Here is a 24,603-nt window from a genome sequence, read left to right as displayed (position 1 = left end):
TCAGAAGCCCAGGAACCAAGGGGCTTAATGGACAAGACACTGCCCTCAGATGCAGAGTCTCAAAGATCACCGTCGTTGCCACCTGAGAGGCAGACATCTCGATGTTCAGCTTCTGAGCCCCTCTCTGAAGCACATCATGGTAGGTGTTGATGTCATCTATAGGAGATACCCTGAATACAGGGCTGTCCGATAGGGTAGGGGAATAATCCCTCTTCAATGATCGGGTGGAAGAAGAAGACCACGACCTTCTCCTTCTGCAATGGGAACTAGGTCTTAGTTCTCTGGACCTGCCTGTGTGTTCTTCACGTCTGGGGGAACGCGATCTGTCCACCTCCTGCACCAACCTTTGTAAAGGTGACCTGTGGATGGGATAGCAACACTGAGTTTGCTATATATACATTGAAGTGTCATTGTGATAAATACTATATTGGCAGTACTATTCACAAGGGCAAGAAAAGAGTACTTGAACACTTGCGAGCCATCAATAAGAACGGTAAAAACTATCCGGTGGCTAGACATTTTCAGGAATTTCACAAAAGCAACTCTAACTTAGTAAAATTTGCAACATGAGAACCTACTGTAGCTGTTAAATACCAGAATGGGTTTATCCGGGACTGTTCTCATATGGTTCTCTTCCTTCCTACATAACCGGTCTCAGAAGTTCAAGATCAACAACGTGCTGTCCTCATCTGTGCCTGTAACTTTAGGCGTCCCACAAGGATCCTCCCTATCCCCCACATTGTTCAACCTTGTCATGGAACCACTCACCACCCTGCTGCAAGCATCTAATGTACACTTCCATATGCACGCCGATGACACTCAACTTTACCTCAAGCTACAATCCCCGGAAGACATCAAACTTCTGAATTCCACACTCAGAAACACCCAATCATGGTTGGCCGATAATCACCTCAAACTAAATGCTCTGAAAACTGAGTTCCTTCTGATCTCACCTCCTGCGAAAATCACCATCACCCAAACCTGGCTCAATCACCTAACTGCGCGAAATGTCCAACCCACCATCGTGGAATCCGCGTAATCCTTAGGCATCACACTTGACGCCAACCTCAACATGCAGCAGCACATTAGCAGAGCAACTAAAGGAGCTAATTTCTAAATCAACACTCTGAGGAAACTTAAACCTTTCTTCCCAGCTAAGGACTTCCAAACTGATGTACAAGCCCTAGTCATCCCTCGCATAGACTACGGAATTGTGGCCCTCAGCGGACTCCCCCTTTCAACAACCGCACCCCTAAGAGCCTCCTTGAACGCTGCCGCGAGACTCATCACCGTTTCAAGAAAACATTTGCATATATCCCCTGACTTAAAATCCCTGAACTGGCTGCCTCTTGAAGCCAGAATACAGCTGAAAATTGCATGTATGACACACTCGGCCGTACACCATAAGTCACCCAACTACCTCACTCAAAAGCTGACTATATCAGGAGGCTCGAGATCCAATAGAAGTACAAAAAATCTCCTCCTGAAACCTCGAAGATTCCGGAAGGAAAAAACATACAAACGCTCCTTCTCAGGAATGGCACCCAGGATCTGGAATGCACTCCCTCCTGAAACCAGGCTTATCTCCTCCACTGCATTTTTTAAGAAAGAGGTAAAAGCCATCCTTATGGCCAAGTTCACCTGAACTCTATTACTGTTGGATCAAAGACTTTGCACCGTTTTTGTATTATTGGTTTACCTGATCGTTTATTGGTATTATATTTTTATATGATTGCTATCCTATTTTGCTACTCACTCACTACCTACTACTATATTGTACCCAATAGTTTGTTTAATCACCCTCCTGTTGCCCCTACCCCTTGTTTCTGTAAAGCGCTCGGTTATCTGCAAAGATCGTGTTATAAAACGCCGAATAAATAAATAAATAAATAAATAAATAAATCGGAGGAGGGAACAGGTTAGCTGAATTGAGATGTCTGGAATCAAAGCTCATTATTCGTTTCAATACTTTGGCACCGAATGGTCTCAACAAGGACGAGGCATTGTCAGCACATTTATATATCTAGTTGTCATATTGCTGCATTGTAAATTGAATTATCCGTATGATGTTGTTTTTTAAACTTGTTAACTTAGCACTTCATGCACTAAGTCACTTTCTTGGTTTTAATTCACGTTTAGTCTCTGGTTTTTTACAGATATATAATTGCTCTTCCCACTGTGAGGAACAAATGAACATATCACATATTCTCTAAAATATCAGACCTGGTTAGTCACAATGGCCCATATAGAAAGCCACAAGATCACAAACAATTTTGATTTATGCCCACTGGGGCTATATAAACATTATTTGATTTATTATATTTTGGATTAATACAGCCGCATTTGTTACTTATTAATCATACTATTATGAACTGTTAGTGTGTTAAATATGTCTACCCACGTCTCTTGACCACACGGAGGATTGTCCCTTGGTATTTATTTTGAGCCCACTTGGGCAATGCAACCCTTACTTCGTGCATTACTGATCGAGTATGCACATGCTGAGCATTCTAATTTACAGCGTCAATATTACAGTACTGAATTAGTGGCTGAGGCTACTACGCAAGCCGATGGCGCAAGGGAACCGTAGGCGCATGATTTTTTTTAACTGCGCGGATTTCGAGAGTTCGCGCCCCTACTTCTGTTCAATTATGTTTTATAAAACTGTCAGCATCTAATATTGTTATTGATTGTCTGCAACCCTGAACAATCATGTGGGCGTAATTAAGACTGTTTATGCAGCGTTGATATTGTACTTCACGTTTAGAACTAATCACGTGACTAACTTTCTTTCGATAATCATCAATTTAACTGAAACATATAAGTTTATATTTTCTGACTATACAACAATGTTTATCATGAAATATAGCACTGCAATGTACATTGAATGTTCAATTTATTTTCTTTACAGAGACAATAACACAGTTAAATCCCCTGTGAGGGAGTCTGTTTTCCATATTTATGATCACGTGACTTTTCACTTTATTTACTCTCACTTTAACAATGTTTATTGCCCGTGATGAAGGAGTGGCTACAATGTTATGTTATGTTATGTTAAAAAGTTTATACCGCGCACGAGACGGTTTCTTGGCGCTCATAACAGACATAACAAACCAGGGCAAAGAGTATTATTCTGAGGCGGCTTTGAAAAGGAAAGTTTTTTAAGTTTTCCTGAACGACTCATAAGAGGGGCAGTGGCGAAAAGAAGAAGGGAGGGAATTCCAAAAGGAAGGGCCTAAAAATGAAAAACGCATTCCGCCGTGTTTTTTGCGGCGGTTAGATGGGATACAGAGAAGGTTATCAGCAGAAGATCTGAGATTACGGGTAGGGAGGTATCTCTTTAGCTTGGAGGAGATGAATTCAGGGGCGCGGTTATGGAGAGATTTGAATATGGTGCATCCAAGTTTGAAGGAGCACCGTTTGGCCACTGGGAGCCAATGGAGGCTCCTCAGAAGGGGGGAGACATGCTGGTGTTTAAGTTGGTGGAACACCAAGCGGGCGGCCTGGTTCTGAATTAGCTGGAGTTTTTGAAGCTGGTAGGCAGGAATCCCCACATACAAGATGTTAGCAAAGTCAACCCTGGAGATGACCAAAGCCAGTATGACTAGTATGAGTGCCTCTCTGGTAAGAAATCGGCAGATCTTGCGGATCCTACGCAGTTGAAAAAAGCAGGATGATGTAACAGCCGAGATCTGGGATTTCATAGATAAGTCCTCAGAGATGACCACTCCAAGGCTTTTCACAGAGCTGACCGGGCGAGGGGGGGTGCCAAGAGAAGGGGGCCAGTAGTTGTCATCCCATGGATTGGTAGGACCACCCACCAGCACAAGTTCCGTCTTAGACGGATTTAGCTTGAGCTGGCTGTGAGCCATCCAGTCAGAGATGAATAACATTGTTGTTTGAAAATTAGAGCGGGAGGAAGGTGTAGTGTCCAGAGGGAAGACCAACTGCAGGTCGTCTGCATAATTATATATAGTGGCAGGGGAGTGACGAAGGGAGACCATAAGTGGTTGCATATATAGAACTCCGAAACGCGTTGGACATCGTGCCTGAATAAACCTTTGCACTGTGATAACTGTGGCCACGGCTCTTTTGTTGGAAACTCTGTGTGAATCCTGCGAGTTCTCACTTTGGTGACAGCGTGTATGATATAGAGGGGTGGCTACCCCAGCCGTGTGCCCGCCGGACCTGAGGCTTGGGTCAGCCAAACTTTTGTGTTTATATATATATATATATATATACACACACACATATATATATACACACAGAGATATATATATATATATATATATATACATACATACATATACATATATATATGGCTTTCATAAACCAGTTCAGTACGAATTGATAGCCCGGACACGTTTCTCTGTGCAAATATAGTAGAGATTTATTGGCAACAACAACGCGTTTCGGCGGTTAAGCCTTGATCACGCTTACCGTCTCGCCACAAATACATCCATTTAAATCCACAACCCAGTGAAAAACATAGAACAAGCATTTACAATGCAATGGTTTTGCCTTTGTTAAAGTTAGAGCGATTGGCATTGCTCTTGACATTATTTTTATTTATGTTTTTTTTTTAACATAAATAAATGGCATTGTCATTTACAATGCCACTAGCTTTATCTCTTGCAAATGACACACACCAACACCCACAGAGAGCCCCCCAACACACACAACCCCCCCCCCCACACACACACCCACACAGAGCCCCCCCACACACAGCCACACAAAGCCCCCCACACACACCCACACAGAGCCCCCCCACACACACACCCACACAGAGCCCCCCACACACTGCGAGCCCCACCCCACACACTGTGGGCTCGCTGCGAGCCCCCCGCAGGCAACAGAGGCACGAAAACAGGGTCACAAGCAAGCAACAGGGTCACAAGCAAGCAACAGGGTCCCAAGCAAGCAACAGGGTCACAAGCAGGCAACAGGGGCAGACGGAGGCACAAGCAGGCAACAGGGGCACACAGAGGCACAAGCAGGCAACAGGGGCACACAGAGGCACAAGCAGGCAACAGGGGCACACAGAGGCACAAGCAGGCAACAGGGGCACACAGAGGCACAAGCAGGCAACAGGGGCACACAGAGGCACAAGCAGGCAACAGGGGCACACAGAGGCACAAGCAGGCAACAGGGGCACACAGAGGCACAAGCAGGCAACAGGGGCACACAGAGGCACAAGCAGGGGCACACAGAGGCACAAGCAGGCAACAGGGGCACACAGAGGCACAAGCAGGCAACAGGGGCACACAGAGGCACAAGCAGACAACAGGGGCACACAGAGGCACAAGCAGACAACAGGGGCACACAGAGGCACAAGCAGGGGCACACAGAGGCACAAGCAGGCAACAGGGGCACACAGAGGCACAAGCAGGCAACAGGGGCACACAGAGGCACAAGCAGACAACAGGGGCACACAGAGGCACAAGCAGACAACAGGGGCACACAGAGGCACAAGCAGACAACAGGGGCACACAGAGGCACAAGCAGACAACAGGGGCACACAGAGGCACAAGCAGACAACAGGGGCACACAGAGGCACAAGCAGGGGCACACAGATTCATTCGTTGAACATAACCAAACATATGTACTTTTAACAACGCACGTTCACCTTGGTGCTGAACAACACCTCTTTTTTGTTACCCAACTCGTACTCGTGTATCGACCCCAGATGAATGATAGGCTGGGTGGACCCGCCGGGACTTAAACCTGTGACCATGATGTCGGACACAGGCCCCGGCAATGGAAGCAGTAGTCCACTGAGCCACCAGGCGCTGCCTCACAATGGGACGCCTGGAAACAGGTGGCAAGGAACGTATTCCGGTAATGCACCCACTGCGTAGTGTCCAGCTGTTTTCACACCCGCTGGACTCAAAGGCTTTTTGAAATGCTATAAATACATTTTTTAACCTAGTGACTAAAAATCCCACGCTATTTCGAGCAATCAGAATCGTTCAAGAGAGTACTTCAACTGCTTATGTTCATTCGTTCAGTAGCACAATAAATCACTTCTCTAGCTTTGATAATTCCGCAGTAAGGCATTCAAATGACCCAACTAACTACACAGGTGTGATAACCCCTTGCTCCACCTTGAACCTGCGGTGCCGTGACTAAGCCTATTTGCGTGGCCTGTGGAAGTGGTCCTCTATGCCGGGACTTTTAATTTCGGATGATTCCTGACCTTTCATCACACCATGACCAAGGGACATTTTCGAACTCTATATTCTTGAGTTAGAGCACCATTGCTACTAAGGTAGCCCGAGGGGCGGGATAGCCTCTCTGCTCGCTTTAGAAAGAATCTTAACATACATTTTGTACTCTCTTACCGGACCTTGCTCGGTACGCCATGTTCCTTTTGTGCCCTTTCCTTAGGATGCGTTGAGCTGGGTTTCTGTAAACACTACCTCGAAATGTGCTTGCAGGTTCCATTCCCCTATATATGTCGCCACCTCGGTATCTCGGTCCCATCTGTGGGTGCCGGGGATAAGAATGCGGTCCGCGGTATCCGCAGAAAAAACTTGTGGGCAGAGGGGAAGGCCCGTCTAGAGCCCTCCTGCGCCTGCTAGCTGCTCGTGTTCCTCCTATGTAATTTGATTTCTTATTCTTTATTTATACCAATAAGCTCCGCACGCGCTGCATGCAACACTAAGTTATTTATTATGCACGCGAAAAAGTGGCCAGGTCCACGGGTCCAGTTGTTAATAAAAAGGGGGAAGACCCGGTGTGGATCTCGGGTGATTGAAGCCACTCGGCAACACTACTAGCTACGCTCCCTTCCTGCCAAACGGAAATGCAGGCATCTGCTACTTTTTAAAAAAAAAAATTTTTATATAACTTGAGCGCTCTTACGCACAAAAAAAGGTTTGCTAGCACACGTACCTTGAACTTTTTTGGGAGATGCTGACGACGGCCGACGACGGCCTTGGAGCAGGAAGGCGGCCATGAGGAAACAAGCGGGAGGGGGCGGGAAAGGAGAGGCCGGGAGCTGACGAAAGGCGGCCATGAGGAAACAAGCGGGAGGGGGCGGGAAAGGAGAGGCCGGAGCAGGAAGGCGGGCATTAGAGAGAAGCGGGAGGGGGCGGGAAAGGGGGAGGAGAGAGCTGACGAAAGGCGGCCAGGGAGGAGAGAGCTGACGAAAGGCGGCCATGAGGAAACAAGCGGGAGGGGGCGGGAAAGGAAAGGCCGGAGCAGGAAGGCGGGCATTAGAGAGAAGCGGGAGGGGGCGGGAAAGGGGGAGGAGAGAGCTGACGAAAGGCGGCCACGAGGAAAAACAAGGGAGGTGCCGGCAATGCCGGACCAGACACGGGGGCGTTCCCGGCGTCCCGTGACGTCGGCAAAAGCCAAAGAATGTCGGGAACGCCCCCGTGTCTGGTCCGGCATTGACGGACAGGCCCCTCGTCCAATGGCAAGGCTCCGTTTACGGAGCCAGCCAATCAAGGACGAGGGCCGAACCAAGCCACACTATGGAACTCAACAGGATTTCGCCTGCGCCGAAAAGATGCGCAGAGCGCATCCTTCGCCGAGGCAAAACCTAAAAAGGACTGTAATGCAGATTGAACACAAGTATAGCAGTAAGTGTGTCGGCCATCTTAGCATGTCATGGGAGCCAATAGAGTAACATTATGACACATAAAAGGGGTTGTGAAGAACCGCAACTAGAAATCTTTGTATCAAAGATTAACCAGCGATATTGATTACATTTCAATGCAAACCAAACATGGCGATTCAAGAATGCAAACATCTTTAAAAATAAAAGAATCCAGCAATAGTACTTTCATTATTGGAATGCAAAACAGACATCTCGCCCCAGTGGGCGATCTCAAAGTCAATCTCGCCCCAGTGGGCGTGGCAATGAAAGTCAATGTTAATGGCACAGTTTGCCTTGGTGGGCATAGTATTCTGATGTAGCCAATGTCTCTTCAAAAGGTGGGTACTTCACAATAAATCTAGTCTGCAAAACAGTTTCTAAATACCTGAAAAAAGGGGGAAAATTATTTTAAAATTACTGAAAGTCAGTACTGACAAGCTACAGTGCCACTTAAAATTTTACTGAAGATGTATTGCCAGCTCCTCATTAACATTGAGCCCTCCGGGTATAGTACAATCGAAATCAATGATGTAGGTCGATTCAAGTTTTCTCAGGGAAAGTTCACAGTTACCACCTCTGACCCCCAGATCGATTTTATCAATTACCACCATGCGGAGTTTGGTTTCATCGCTGTAGTGGTGTGTCTGGAAGTGACGAGCTACAAGGTATGTTTTGGTTTTATTTCTGATGGCTCGTAAGTGTTCCAAGATGTCACTGACGATGTCATGAATGATGTGATATGTGACATCATCAGCAGTGGATTGCGGGTGCGCGAAATATAGTTAGTACAACTAACTATATAGGAGCAATTTCAATGTTTTTTTAAATGCTAATTCCTGACTATAGAAGGCCTGAAACCTATGGTTTTTTAAGTGAATTTGCAAGGTTTTTAAAATGCTAATTCCTAACTACATAAGGCCTGAAACCTATGGTTTTTTAAGTGAATTTGCAAGGTTTTTTAAATGCTAATTCCAAACTATATCAGGCGTGAAACCTATATTTTTTTTTCAATAAATTTCAAAGGTTTTGTAAATGCTAATTTTATTAGCGGATAACGTTTATATATGTTATTATCCTTCTGGGACCACCTGAGCAGCCATCTTGTTTCTCAGGAGAAGTGAGGCACAAGAGAGCACAAAACAAGAGTGGAAAACGCGAAAAGGGGGCAGGGTTAAGACCCCCTAGCCATTCTCAGGGGGTCCCAATTTTTTATTTTTTTTTACGCGTACGGTGCGCGTACCCCGTTATTTTTTTATTTATTTTCTTTTTTTGCCCTATGGGGTCCATTTGGGACACCCTGAGAAGGGCTACAGGATTGGGGGGGGTCTCTACCCTGCCCCCTTTTCGTGTTTTCCACTCTTGTTTTGGGCTCTCTTGTGCCTCAGTTCTCCTTAAAAACAAGATGGTGGCCAACACTTCCTGGTTTAGACAGTTTGGAATGTTGACAGTCAACGGCCAATCAGAAACTCGCTCGCGCACTTAAGGGTACGCGCACGTACGCATACCGTACGCTTACGGTGCGCGTATGGTGAGCGCATATAGATATATAATTTCCTCAAATTCAATTTTCTCAACAACTACTGGAGGGATTTTCACCAAATATAGAAAAGGCACTACTGCATACCTGTCCCTACCATTTTGCCAAGTTTGGTGTAATTCCGTTCAGCCGTTCGGGCTGTAGCCGTGTCTAAAGGGCCCATAGAAAATGCCATTTGAAAATTTTCAAATTCAATTTTCTCAAGAACTACTGGCGTTATTTTCCCCAAACATAGCAAAGGCACATCTGCATACCAGGCCCTACCATTTTGCCAAGTTTGGTGTAATTCCATTCAGCCGTTCGGGCTGTAGCAGTGTCTAAATGTCCCTTATGGAAATAAACATGCGGAAAACACGTTTTGGGACCCCCCTTTTTTCTCGGCCCCCGCTTGACTAATCCCCCCGAAACTTTCAGGGAAGGAGCGGAGCAGAGCGAAGCGAAGCAATTTTAAGGAAAATTACACGCAGATTCCTCAATCGGCACCAAAGTTAAACCCAATAGAATGTTGGGGATTTCCTATGGTAACTAGGTCCTAACTATATATACCTACTAGCGACCGCCAGTAGGATGGAGATATATATATATATATGAATCCCGGCCGCTTCTCGCTGCGGTCTAAACGGGCGTAGACCTCCTCTCCACCATTCAATTGGATGTTAAATCATCAAAGCCACAACACCGATCAAAGTGCCAGCGGTGCAATATTTATTTTCAAAAGTGTGTCAGAGCAAGTGCCCTCCCTGGCGCGTTTCGCTCCGCGAACGGAGCTTGGTCACATGACGCGTCAGGAGTAGGCAGAGCATTAAATGGTAGTTAAAAGCCCAAGCGCCTAAAGAAACAGGACGCATGGGTAAAATAATGTAGCAAACAAACAATAATGTAAAGAAATGTGACAATTAAAGATCAGATAACTTGAAAAGATCCAAAAGACATAGTTAAAGCATAGTGCTTATGAGAGAAAAAGGCAAAGCAAATCAGTATGAACAGTAGTAACTTGATTAAATCCATTCAAGTAAAAAGACTGTTTATACTAACATTGAAACGGATTAGGTACCATAACATTTACATTCCATGTCAAAGTTGCACATAAAAATAATGTAAACAAATGATTTGCAAGTGCAAAATATAGCTATATAACCATGCAACACTGCCTTCACAAATAGAGTATAAATCATCAACTCTTATGTGTCTATGTCTCAAAGTGCTTGAATGCTAAAGTGCAAGTGATTAAAAAATTGTGATCATCAAATTCAGATGGTAGATACATGGAATATTAATAATGTAGGCGGTTGAGAACTCATTTGAAAATCTTCAGAAAATGTCCACTGAATACTAACAAATATTCATCATGTATATGTATGTATACTCTGAAAATACAATAGAACAATTGCACTAGGAAAACGTAAAGTGATCAATGATTAAGAACATCAACACGAATTACAAAAAATGATGTAATTCATCAAAAGCATTTAAACCATTAGGAGATCTAGTGTCAAGCAATAGAATGAAATAGGCTTCTCTTTGGCGCAAAAGTTTTTCACGGTCACCACCTCTGCCCGGATTAGCCACAGAGCACAGTAAAGTATATTTCAGATCTTTGAGTTTTTTGTCGTGCACTGCCTTGAAGCGGCGAGCCACTGGATAGTTCATGTCAGAGTTAACTATGGCTCGAATGTGCTGCAAGATGCGTTGGTTGGCTTGCAACTTAGTGCTCCCAATGTAAGAGAGTGAACATGTGCAGGTAAGTTGATAAACGACATAATCGCTGCGACATGTAAGATGTTCTTTTATTGCGATAGGTCTCTCATTGAAAGCTGATGTGTAGTGTGTGCCGTTGACAGCAAACGTGCAGGCACGGCACGAGGTACACCTGAAAAAACCTGGTTTATTAAGCCAGGAAGTTTTTGGTTGGAGCTCAGGTTGTGTTCTATCCAAAAGATCTTTCATAGAAGGAGCCCTCCTAAAGGTGATGGCCGGCAGCTTGGGTAGAAACGGGCCTAAAATCACATCGGTTAGAACAATCGGCCACTCTGACTTTATGATCTTTCTTAACTTTGATACCTGGGAACAGTAGTGAAACGAATAGATCCAGCAGTAGCAGAATCTGGGGTGGTGTTAATTTTTGGAATGAGAAGTTCCTCTCTAGGGCGAGCTAGAGCCTTTGTAAGAGCCCGATCTAAAGTTGCTTGTTTATACCCTCGCCTGAGGAATCTTTCCCTGGATTCAGCCAAACACTGATTGGTGGTGTCTGAACTGCTGCAAATTCGTTTAATGCGGATGAATTCACCTAGCGGTATGCTATTGATTGTATGTGGAGGGTGAGCACTGCGGGCATGCAAGATGGAATTTCCCGCACTGCTTTTCCTATGTAATTTTGTCTGGATTGTGTTGTGGTCAATATATACTTGGACATCTAGAAATTCTGCAGAACTAGATTTGATGTTAGCAGTAAATTTAAGGTTCCTGTTGTTCACATTAATGTCATTGACAAAGAGTGCTGCCTGCTCATGTGTACCCTTCCAGATGATAAAAATATCGTCTATAAACCTCCAATAGTGGGCGAGATGGGGAAGCCAATGTCCATGGGTGACCCGTAGAACATGCTTCTCCCACCAGCCAACATGAAGACATGAATAGCTGGGGGAGAAGCATGAACCCATGGCCACTACCCGTTCTTGATGGTAAGTGTCCCTGTCAAATTGGAAGTAATTGTTGTATAGACAAATCCGTATCATGTCTAACAACATGGAATTATGTCCTCGCATGGCAGCCTCACGTGTGTCTAGAAAATATTGGACAGCTTCCAAACCCTGCAGATGATTAATGCTGGTGTAAAGTGCCTCAATATCCATCACCAGGAAACAAAAATCAGGACACCAAGTGATTTGACTAATCTTAACCAAAAAATCTGTGGTATCTTTAAGGTAGGAGGGAAGTGAAATCATATGGGGTTGTAAGAAAAAATCCACATATTTAGAGATGTTTTCGTTCATGCTACTTTGTGCAGAAATAATAGGACGGCCTGGAACAGGGACGGTGCACTTGTGAATCTTAGGCAAAAGATAGAAAAGAGGGGTGATGGGCTGTGCCACATTTAAGAATTTTGTTTCCTCCTTGGTAAGCAGACCCTGTCTATAACAAAGATTGATTTCTTTCTTGGTATTTTCATGGCTTTTAAGCATCACAAACTTTGTGGTTTTAGTGTAGCAAAGGGAGTCATCTAATTGGCGGGCTGCCTCCAACAAATAATCGGTTTTAGCCCACAACACAGTGTTACCACCCTTGTCCGCATTCTTCACTATCACTTGATTATTGTCCTGATTTTTTTTTAACAAGTTTGGAATATTGTATATTGTTGAAATCACTCTGTTTTTTCGTTCCAAGCACCGTTCTATTCAATGTCTTGAGTTCAGTGATGATTCTGTCACTGAAAACATCCAGGGCGTCTTTGGGCATCAAGGGTAAAAATGTGGACTTGCCCCGAAAAGAGGTGGTTGGTGATTTATTGACAGTGATGACCTGACTGACTGTAGGGGTGGATTGAGTACTATCTTCATTCGCTTAAGAAATCAGAGTTTGAAGTCCTTGAAGATTCTTGACCTGTAATGACTCCTGGTCTGATGTTACAGCTGGCAATTCAGCAGCAATGTTCGTGTTTTCCGGATGTATCAAAAAATATTTCTGTAATTTGATTTTTCTGATAAATTTGAATACATCAATACGCGATTGAACATAAGAGAAGTCATTGGGTGGACAATACGAAAGGCCTAGAGAAAGAAGTTGCTCCTCCGCCTTAGATAATGTCATGTCAGTCAGGTTAATCACTGTGTTATCCTGAGCAATAGTTACTTGTTCCAATTCCTGCGAGTGTTGCCTCGCCCTCCACCTCTCTTTGGCAATGCGTTTCCTGCGGCGACGTTTTTGACTGCCGCTTTGCCTGCTGGTGGAGGATTGTTCCGTGAGCACAGAGAATATCTCCGGTTCTCGCTGACAAAATTTAATTCGTCTACGACTGTGAAGTTGGTAAGATCCACGGGACCTGCAGCTGCAGATGGTAAACTTTCTTCAGAGCCACTGAATGATGCTACCGATAAGTTGTCTTCATTGGTTAGGGTAGAGCTTGTAGGTGCAGTCTGATCTGTTGTTGCACCCGGTTTCTGTTGGACAGACATAGCTTTACGTTTGCAAAGAGTCGTATTTACGCGCAAAGGTAAATATACGACCTGTCGCATAGTCTTGTTTATCCCGTGCGAATTTATGAATTTTCCGCTCTTGGATAGTTTGCTCCAACTTTGTAAGTCTTTGATCAATCTCTTTACAGGTGTTTTTTATCAGCTCGGTTTCACCAGTGGCTTCCAAAAGTCCATTCACCCGGTCAATTTCAACTAGTAATGCCTCTCTATCAGAGTGGGCGCACTTAATTAGAATCAGTAACATGTTTTTAGAAGATTGTAAATAGTTTTACGCCCATTCTTGAAGCATCCTTGGATCCGGGTTTTCGTAGGTCGGAACAATCAACACTCTTAAGTATATATATATATATATATATATATATGTATATATATATATATATATATATATATATATATATATATATATATATATATATATTCGGAAAAAAAAGCTTATGCAGCACACTTCTTGGCAGTAGATATTTTCTTTTATTTCAGGTCAAATCGCAAAAACTCCTATGCGTTTCGAACAAACGTTCTTGGTCACGGCAGTGTTCTACGTTAGTCCCTTTTCAATTTCCACATTTTATACTCGATCTCATTACATTTGTAGAACAATGCATTGTGGGTCATGTAGTTGTTATCTATTTTACATGTCATTACATTTCATTTTTCAGGGTGATAGTGGGGTCGCATATCATTAAGTGGTGCACTATTACACGTTCACTCTTGAGTAGACTATATTACGTGTTTCACTGAATAACAAAAATGTATTCGTGTTTTTTAACATACTAGTGCCTTCCACTAAACGATGTCACTTTTGTTCATCCAAAAAAGAAATCAAACTATTGAATAAAGGTCTCTCATTCTGTCCGGATGTCGGCAGTGTTTTTGCGATTTGACCTGAAATAAAAGAAAATATCTACTGCCAAGAAGTGTGCCACGTAAGCTTTTGTTTCCGAATTGAAAGGAGACACGTTCCCGGTCTCGAACGCGGGCACCAACAGGAAGCGTTCCCTCTGCGACGGGAACAATTGCGAGGAATATATATATATATATATATATATATATATATATATATATATATATATATATATATATATATATATATATATATATAGATGTGGGGCACATATACGATTGTGTTTCCGGGGTCCCGCGCATGGGTGGGAATATTCTAGTGCTTATGACTATTGATGAGGATCCCCTGGAAGAGAATCAGCTGACCACTGGTCAGAAGAGGATTCAGATCTGTAAGACAATACTGGCACTCAAGGCACCAAGTTATATAAAACAATTTGAACAGTTGGGTTCAACATGCTTGGATATCCACCCTTTTGGAAACAGGTCCTTGCTGGAGTCTTCGATGTTTCTACTATAACGAAGTCCTCCGCCTTGTATTGTAGGAGCTTCATTCGATCTCCGAGGCCAAATACCCAATTTTGGAGCTCATGATCTGTGAGGCATGTAGTAACCAATAAGAATTCAAACTCTGTGAGTCTGTCCAAATATCTTATTTGGGTCTGCCCTAAGTATACCCAAGTTAATTGTTACGCTCTCAGTTGTTTCTAGAACTTCACGGGACACAGTAAAGTTGACTGAGATTATGTCAAACTTATCGGAGAGCACAGGCACCGATTATTGACGCTACTAGACCAATACAGATGACATTTGAGCCTCAAGACCTGTCGGGTCCAAGCTATCAGGATGTGTGTAAACAGATTGGCTTTTTCTGCATTTGCCGGCCTACATGTTGCATGCACGTAATTTCCAAGTGTAACAAATGTGTCAGCGGAGATTCAAATGACGAGTGTGATAAGAACCCAACCACACCACAGTCTGTACTGGGGAAGGATATCTCCGGCAAGGTTGCTCTGCAGGTTGCCCCATCACTCATATCCCTATGTTCTCCTGGGATGTAGAGTGGGGCTAGTAAAACTGCCACCTCAGTGTTCCCTTTTCTCCACCTCTATCTACAACATCGAAGAGAAAGGCACATCTACCTGTGATAGCCCTCCTGCTTCTGGGGGCTCCCTGGTCTGCCACAGCAACCTAGATAAACTTTGTGTGCATGCACTTGCTGAAGATCTCACAAGACTCAAGTGAGGGACCACTGCTCCATTTGGCTTAACTTTTTCAAGGAGTATCAGGCTTTTGCTTCTTTTCCACCACCAAACAAAAGTTCCCCCCAAAGAGGTAACGGACAGTCCAGGAGCTCAAAGAAAGGCAAAAAAGCAAAGCTCCAACCAGAGTCCAAGTTGAAAACAGCATCTTGTGCTTTTCAAATGCTATTTGGTTTACCACTTCACTGAGAATTCATAGCCTAACAGTCACCCTCGTCGAGGAACAAGTACAACAAAGCCTAAGGTGCTTTGAAGATTACGTGTAAAAACAGACCTCCCTAAATATGTATGTAAGACCTAATGACATAGGAACACTTGTAGGAATGACCAACAAACATGTACATGGAGTCAAGCCATCCTATTGGAAAGGACCTTGAAAAGAAGAAAAACAATTTTAGAGACAGGATTTACAGGGACAAACAAAAAAATCAAGACAGATTTGTAGTAATCACACTAACAGATGTTTGTGCATCCAGAATATGGTTACAGGAGAATGATCGAGAGGTTAACTAAAGAAACAAGAATCTAGAAACCAAGAATATGGCTTTATCAAAACCAAGTCCAGTTCTGTTTAAGACAAACAAAAATAAATAAGACATTAAGATAAACAAAGTCTTCAGGCTACATGTCTGACAAAAGCTGGGTATATATAGAAATGAATGAGTAGAAACAGGTTGTGGGAACTCCTCAACAAGACACTCTGCTAAACAAACTCTGGACATTGCAAAAGGTGCCCGCTTATTTCAGTGTAGTCCCAACTGCATCATAAGTGGCGCTTATAGAACTCAGGCATACAGGTAGCTAAGTACATCTAGCATGCAGTTCTTTACTGTTCCTAGGAGTGATTGTGTGTCTGCTGACAGAGAACAGCCCCCCTTGTAGCTTTTTCCTGCCAGTACTGAACTGCCCTTACCAACTGACATGAAGTTAGCAGAGTACAACATGGAATAGGCTCCTAGAATGAGCCAATACAGAAGCATTTTCCACAAACTAGCTAAAACCCTGTGTCGTTATTGGTCATTGGCCTTGCATTTGCAGAGACCGCTCTATATTTAGTATCCGCTAGATTATACACCCTTACTGTCTTGACCCTCAAGCAAATACACACAATATTTAATTCATCAAAATGCGATCATACAATGAATGAAATAGAGCCAATCACATGATGTAAAATATATGCATTATTGTTGTTCAGAAAAATGAATATTATTCCTTTGATATTGGTTTGTTTTCTTTCTAAGCAAATTGCTCAAGTGTATGTTTAAAATACAAATGTTACTTGTTTGGGTACACAAACCACTGGTGGACCACATATTCATATCTTTTAACCATATTAATTTTCTTTTTTTTTTGCTAAGCTTTTATTCGATATGCAAGATATCTTGTAAGCGTACACAAAATACAGCAATTTACAAAATTAGAAAAAGCATTTTTTTTAAAAAGCAATATTAAATGCACAATTAAGAAAGATAAAAGGACATATAATGCCAGAATAAATTAGCTAAAAAAAGAATTAAACCGCTATTGACAATCTCTTGCATCGGATCACTTGGCTTAGGTCATAACTGGGACCCACGCTGGGTTGGGAGTCTTGGTTTCAACGGGTTGAACCCCCCGTGGGGACCAGGGAGTTGCTGACTGGAGGGGGGCGATACGAGGGAAATTGCCATTACAGATATGGTAACTGTCAATAGAATAGGCTCAATGATAGCACCATTACCCCGAATAGATTCACCCTCAACTGCAAGCGACAGTGGGTTGGTAGTCTCTTTGCCCATTCCTCTGGATTGTAACTTGCATGTTCCACCTGTGAGGTCTGCGGATAGTAGTGTTCTCGCGATCAGCGACACACCAGCTGTGACGGACCGAGTCTTTAAGGTTTTCAGCTGGAATGTCGCAGGGATCGCAAGAAAGTTGTCCCTCCCAGACTGGAATGCATTGGTTGATGAGCATGCCATATGCATTTTCCAGGAGACCTGGAGTTTGGAGTCGGTACATAGGGTGGGATTCTCCTCCTACTTTGTGCCTGCGCTAATCTCGGAATCAGGGAAAGAACGCCCCTCAGGTGGTCTGCTCATATGGGTAGCAGCTTCCCTAGACTGCAGAATAGAGGAGTCACAGACAGGCTGTCCGGATATCCAAAACATTATCTTAAGAGACCCCAGGGGACGAACAATACTGAATGTCTATAATGTGTACGCCAGAGGGACTAAGGGGGGGAGGAAGCCCTCTGTATTATCTCTTTTAGAGACCCTTTTGAGCACAACTCCACACAAGTCGTGCATCCTTGTCGCGGGTGACATGAACTGTACGTTTGAGCCCTTGGGCTCGGATGTTGCCCTAGACCAGGATGAGGAGGATGCTAGGTTAGGGATCCCTGCCCTGGAGATCCCACCCATTAGGAGATGGTCAGAGGTGGCGTTACAGCTATACTCCCTGAGTCTTGAATTAAACCTAAGGGCAGTGAATGGGAGGACTAATTCAGATAGGGGGGGGCTCATACATATAACATACCAGGACACACGTCTAGAATAGACTATATCTTACTAGATATATGTCTCTGGAGCCAAGTGAGGGATATGGTTGTGGTCCCGAGCATTGAAAGTGATCACAACCCACTTTCCTTGTCCATGGCCCAGTGGTGGTTTTTTCCTAAAAAGGGTCCCATCAACCCCACAGTAGCTCCCCCTGATGAGTCTGTAGTCTCTCTCTGTGGAAGGCGCCTGAAATGGGCTAAATTGGTCCTCTCAGAGGAAAGGGTTGGAGAAATCTCAACCCTTTTAAATCAAGCAGTGTCAAATCTGGGGTCTCTCCCGGAAGGGGTGGGTAGGGCTAGCGGGGTCTTTGTCTCTTTAGTAGAGGCTCTGACAAATGTGTTTACCATCACCTCTAGTAAGCCAGGAAACAAAAGAGGTGTAAAGCAACGTAATGGCTGGTACACACAAATATGTAGGGTACACAAATCAAGACTTGTAGAGGCAGTGAAACACAAATCCCACAGTGATATCCTGGAAGCAAGGAAGGCTTACAATAGATCCCTTAAAATTGCTAGGATCGAGTGGGAAGAGAAATTTTGGGAGGACCTACTCTTTGCTAGCAAAAGTAAAGACTCAAGGGGTTTTTGGAACCTTGTAGGCTCCCGGAACAGGCCTGACGAAGTTATGAGACCCTGTAATATTCCCCCACAAAGCTGGGTAAAACACTTTGGGGCTCTATACCTCCCCGCGGATGGGGAATTAAGTGTCAGGGTGATCCCCCCACTACTATCCGAACCCCATGGCTATAATCTCTTTACACCTTTAGAGATCGAAAAGGTAATTGGGTGGGTAGCCCCCCGGAAGGCAGCAGGTCCTGATGGCCTACCGGGGGATCTTATGCGGGCACATCCTGTGGCGTGGGGAAGGGTTATTGCAGCTCTCCTTAATGACATCATGAAGGGGGGGGCCAGTGCCCGATTCCTGGAAGGGGGCGGTGGTGGTCCCGATTTATAAAAAAGGATGTAAAGAAATCCCGGGGAACTACCGCCCCATAAGCCTCATCGACTCCACCCAAAAGATAGCAGGTAAAGCTATACTTGGTAGGATTCTTCATTGGGTGGAGGAAAATAAAATATTATCAGACTTCCAGGCAGGTTTCAGGGCAGGAATGGGGACGATAGAGCAGGTGTTTAGGCTAGCACTCCTTGGCTGGAAGGTGGTGGAGCTAGGCAAGGGCAGTCTATATCGGGCTTTTATAGACCTGAGGACTGCCTTTGACCTAGTTCCCCAGGAGGAGTTATGGAGGGTGCTTTACGGGCTGGGATTGCCTCCTTACATCTTGTCCCTCCTTATTAGCCTCCACGCCCACACCTTTGCTCTGGTCCGCTGGGGAAGAAATGGAGAGTTAACAGAGAAGATCCCAGTGTCTAGGGGTGTGAGACAGGGATGCGTCCTAGCGCCCACCCTCTTCTCACTATATGTGAATGGGGTGGTGGAATATCTCCAGCAAGAACCAGCCGACGCCACCTGTCTCGGAGGAGTGCGGATCCCTACCCTGTTTTTTGCGGACGACACGCTCTTGATTTCTAAGACTCCGCAAGGCCTCCAGAAGTTGTTAACCCGTTTCCAGAACTTCTGTGTTTCAAGGGGCCTAGTAATCAACGTGGATAAAACTAAGTTTTTAATCCTAAACCCTCCAAGGAAACTGGGCCGCCCACCTATTCTCAATTCTGTTGCCTTGGAGAAAGTATCCGAATTTGACTACCTTGGAATTCGGATCTCGGATAGCATGAACTGGTCACCTCACATTGCCAAGATGGTCCTGAACCATAAGAGAGTAGGAGGTGCCCTCCTGAGGGAATTCCGGGCATCACCGAGGAGGTCACTTGCTCCAGCAATTGACATCTACAAGGCTAAGGGAGTAACATCAGCCTTGTATGGGGCAGAACTTTGGGGGCATTGCTGTCTGGATTCCCTGGCAACAGCAGAGAGCAAGCTATTGAAATCCTTAATCGCCATCCCTCTGAGCACTCCGACAGTGCCTGTGCTGTTGGACACAGGATGTAAGAATATTAAAGGTCAAGCCCGGCTTCGCCCACTCCTCTTATGGACACGTATCTGGAGGGGTGAAGAGCTAAAATCGTACGCTGAAGGGTTGGCTGAGATAATGAGCCTGGGCCGTTGGGCAAAGATTAAGTGGTTGAGAGACACCAAAAAACTTTTGGAGGAACTTGGACTAGGGGATTGTTGGTTATCAAGATCGGCTCCACCAAAAGAGGTTCTGAAAAGACTATACTGGAACTGGGTCGCGGATCAGTTAGTCATAAACTCTGGACATTGTAAATCTACAGTTGCCTTTTTAACAGTAAAAGATGCAGTAGTTTATGAGCCTTACCTGGACCTAATTACCCTCCCAGTTGATCGAGCACTGTATTTTAAATTCAGAGTGGGCTCCCTTCCTGTTGGGGCCCTGGTGTCAAAGTGGAAATCAGGTGCTCACACGTCCCCTTTTTGTGCATGTTGTTCCACCAGGATAGAGTCCATTACGCATATCCTGTTCGAATGTCCGGACTATGCTAAACCCAGGAGTTTTTGGCTTAAACCCCTCTGTCGCAATATGGGCACGCGTAGCTATCTAGTAGCCCTTCGCATCCTAATGACGGACACTTCCCCCCCCCATAGTTTGTGGTGTAGCCAAATTTTTAAAGCAATTTTGGTTGATCCGATGCAAGAGATTGTCAATAGCGGTTTAATTCTTTTTTTAGCTAATTTATTCTGGCATTATATGTCCTTTTATCTTTCTTAATTGTGCATTTAATATTGCTTTTTAAAAAAAATGCTTTTTCTAATTTTGTAAATTGCTGTATTTTGTGTACGCTTACAAGATATTAATTTTCCACTTACTTGTAGTTTTGGCACTCATTCTCTGTGACAGTAAGCTGATTGTCTAGTTGATCCAACAGGGTATCTGTGCATTCCTCACAAAGTGGGTGGTCCACATCTGTCTGTCCAGACATAATGTCAAAAAGATCACCAGTCACCTGTCAAAAAAAGAAATTAAATTCTAGTAGTGAAAGGAAGAAACTATACAGAAGCACGGATTAAAACTGTAAACAACATACAGATTTTGCTCAAAGGAGTTGCCAGAACCTTTGGAACTACCACTTTAGTGATTGTTAAAAAGTGACTTGGACCGCATTATGTATAATTTATTGCTCACTTAGATGGATAGGCAGATGTCTTTGATGTGTGGAAATGTCCAAAGGAGAAAGGCTGCAATATATTCTCTCTGCCAATCTGGATAGGTGACAAAAAAAATGGACAAGAGCATGATTTTCACACATGCCTAACTATTTTTGCTTGTCACTGCACTAAACTGTAATCTCTCTGGCAGGTGTGGGGGCTGAAAGAGACAGATTGTGCGTGCTTTGTTGGGGAGGGGAATGCCTTCAAGATTCCCCTGCCACAGATACCACCAAGTACACTGCCACAAATTACAACAATAAAATTCAGGTCTACTTTGGAGGGGTGTGACGCTTCGCACCCATGTAAATTTTGAATCACCATTCAAAAGTAGCAGTGTAAGGGATAGATTTGCATTAACTGCCCTCTGTGTAAATAAAACTCAGACCCTTAGCAGCAGATCCAATGTATTGGGTGATCTATACAGCTCAGGCACAGGTGGTCCTACGACCAGGACGTTAAAGAAAAGAGAAAAGGAAAAAAAAAGACCCACTTATGTGCGCTGGATTCATTTATGAAGTTTCCCGGGGGCGTGGCTTGGACGCCGATCGGGATGGCGGCGTGAGCTTGCAGCTCCGCGCGGGATCCCGCTATTTCTCCTGAAAACCGCACCTGGGGCGACCCCTGGTCGGCGCAACTAGCCTACGAAGAGTTGGGGAACCACTGGTGAGCGGCAGAGAGCACTTTGGGGTCTGCTGGCCCCGCGGAGACCTAGTAAGACGACGACCGAGGTGTTACCCAGAGTGTGAAGAAAATGGCGACGGCACGGGTCGATGGTCTCTGAAACCGAAACTGGGTTGAATTGGCATCGGCTGGCGGGGTGGCCCGCCTATGCGAGACCGGAGTTGTAAGAACTGTTGGTGCGGACCTGAGGAGCGGGGAGTTTGGTGACCGACGCTGGATCGGGGTACTGGGGGCGAGCACTCGTCTCTACTTCTTCTCCCCCCTCCCCCTGGATCTGGCGACAGTGGGGTGGACGGCGCTGGACCTTCTGATCCTTAGAGTTGCGGACACTGCGGAGGCACTCTGTTGCGATCATTGCTGATGCGCACGTCCCCCTGGGCAGAGGTTATCGGGCCTTGGTGAGGTCCGGGCATGCCCGTGTAGAGGCGACGGGGACACCTAAGATGGCGGCTGCGGGTGGAGCGACCATCACGGAGCAGGGCCGGGAGGACTCGGCCGCACTATCCCAGGTTGGCGAGGCCTCCCCGCCGATGATGGACCAAGAGCAGAGACTGAACCGGCGCCTGGATGCTATTCTGGATGCCATCACCTCGACCAAGGAGGCATTGCAGCAGGACATTGCGCAGGTCGCTACGGGGCTGGGGCTCCTCAGAGCGGATCATGCCAAGTTGGCGGATAAGGTAAAGGACCATGAGCAGCTATTATTGGACCTGAAACCGGCGGTGGTGACTGCGGAACATAAGATAACGGACATCCTGACCCGGCTGGACATGCTGGAGCGACGAGCGGAGGATGCCGAAAGCCGCAACAGACGGAATAACGTGCGGGTCGTAGGCTTGCCGGAACGAATTGAAGGGGAGGATGCGGTGGCCTACATGGAGGAATGGTTCCGGACTGCGGTGGCACCGGAGGGACTCACTTCCTTCTTTACATTGGAGCGAGCGCACAGGGTGCCGGCTCGCCCACCAGCACTTGGTCGCCCCCCCAGGCCGATGGTGGTGAAGCTCCTTCATTATAAGGACCGGGACCTCCTCATCCAGAAAGCTCGGGCCTCGGGCCCATATGAGGTGGAAAACAGCAGAGTCACGATCTTCCCGGACTACACTCAGGCGGTCCAGAAGAATAGGGCATCCTTTCTGGCGGTGAAAAAGGAGCGGAGGGAGGAGGGCATCCAATACTCCCTGCTCTTCCCGGCCAAGCTGCGGATCATCCTGGATGGGACCACGCACTTTTTTCAAACTCCGGATGAAGCATGGATGTGGTTGGAATCTTACCGAGCTGGCACGGACAGGAATAGCAAAAGTAGGCGAGAGAAGCCTAAACCGCCTCAGGTCCGGAAGTCTCAAAGGATACGCTCCCGCACTAGGCTTCAGCGAGAGAAACGGGAGGCCCAAATGGCTGCAGACAAAAGAGGCGCTGGCGGCGACGGCGGCCATCACGAGATCACAGCCGGAGAGTGAATTGGCGGCGACGGACTCTGGCGATGACGGTGGCAGGACTGGAGAGAAACTTTCGGAGGCGGAGAGCTTGAAGGGGCCGGTGGTTACCCCCCAGACGTCTGATGAGATTTTTCATGGCTGACTCTTCTATGGGACTTGAGACACTGTTTCTGGTAGGGTGGTATCCTGTTGGCACTAGATGGGTCGCCAGGTAGGGTGCCGCATCGGCATTGCGGGATGGAAGGCGCGGGGCGCGGGCTCCGCTTGCCGGGGTCGGCGATAACTCACCCCCCCAGGGCCCTTAAGGCCTTCTGTGGTGGCGACCACAGGTTAGTCGGATGTGTGTTTGGTTTAAGGTTTGGATCGGGGCTGACACCGGGTTTGTGGGCTCCGTCCTGGGGAGTGGGGTTTGGGGAGTTTTTTCTACAGTTTGTTTCGGGGGGGGGAACTGCTATGGTGTGGGTATTAACTGGCTATACTTGAACTGGATTGCTCTATGCTGGTATGGGGACGTTACCTAACTTGAAATGCCTAACGTGGAATCTCCGAGGACTGCGAACTATGGTCAAACGCCACAAAGTGCATGCTTATTTGGTGAGGCGGGGGGTTCAGGTTGCCATGTTGCAGGAGACTCATTTAACGAAACAGGAATGCACCGCACTACAGAAGAGATGGCGGGGTCAGGTCTTTGGCACCACTTACTCCGCGTTTGCTAGAGGGGTACTGATATGGGTGAGAGCGGGGATACCGTTTCAGGTGCTGAATCAATTGGTGGATCCTGAGGGCAGATATGTGGCGGTAGAGGGGAGGTTGTATGGTCGGGATGTGGTTCTCAGCTGTGTATATGCTCCGAATGTTGATCAGGCCCGCTTCTTTGATGGTTTATCCGGCTCCTTGGCTTCTTTCCTAGCGGGTCCTGTGATACTGGGGGGGGGGGACTTCAATTCGATCACACATGTGGCCTTAGACAGATCTCACCCACCCCTCGTTGATTCCCCTGTACGTAAGTTAGCCATGCACAGGAAGGATTGGCAAGAAAGATGGGGACTGTTGGATGTGAGGCGGGAACAACACAGGGATGGCAGGGACTACTCCTTTTTCTCAGCACTCCACGCTCTACATGTTAGAATTGACTCGGTGCTGTGCAGCGGGTCCCTAGCCCCATTGGTCTCACATACGGAGTATCTGGCCAGAACCATCTCGGATCATAATCCTCTGCTGGTGCATGTCCAATGGCAGCGGGCGCGTTCCGCGATTCCAACATGGCGGCTCCGGCCCGACACCCTGGAGGACTCGGTGTTCAGTGACGCAGTCCAACGGGGCAT

The 24,603-nt window shown here is 45.9% G+C and overlaps 1 protein-coding gene across 5 annotated transcripts in view; it reads right to left on the bottom strand.

Moving 5' to 3' along the window:
* Window positions 1–24,603, bottom strand: part of BECN1 (beclin 1) — a 188,763-nt gene that overhangs the window by 88,422 nt on the left and 75,738 nt on the right. For all 5 annotated transcript variants that reach the window (XM_086924085.1, XM_086924084.1, XM_086924086.1 and 2 more), the window contains exon 6: window positions 20,817–20,953. In XM_086924085.1, the coding sequence (XP_086780211.1) occupies window positions 20,817–20,953 (137 nt within the window). The remainder of the gene's footprint in view (window positions 1–20,816; window positions 20,954–24,603) is intronic.

Source organism: Lissotriton vulgaris, chromosome 5 (assembly GCF_964263255.1).
Source record: "Lissotriton vulgaris chromosome 5, aLisVul1.2, whole genome shotgun sequence".
Classification (NCBI taxonomy): Eukaryota; Metazoa; Chordata; class Amphibia; order Caudata; family Salamandridae; genus Lissotriton; species Lissotriton vulgaris.
This window is presented reverse-complemented; position numbering and strand designations above follow the sequence as displayed.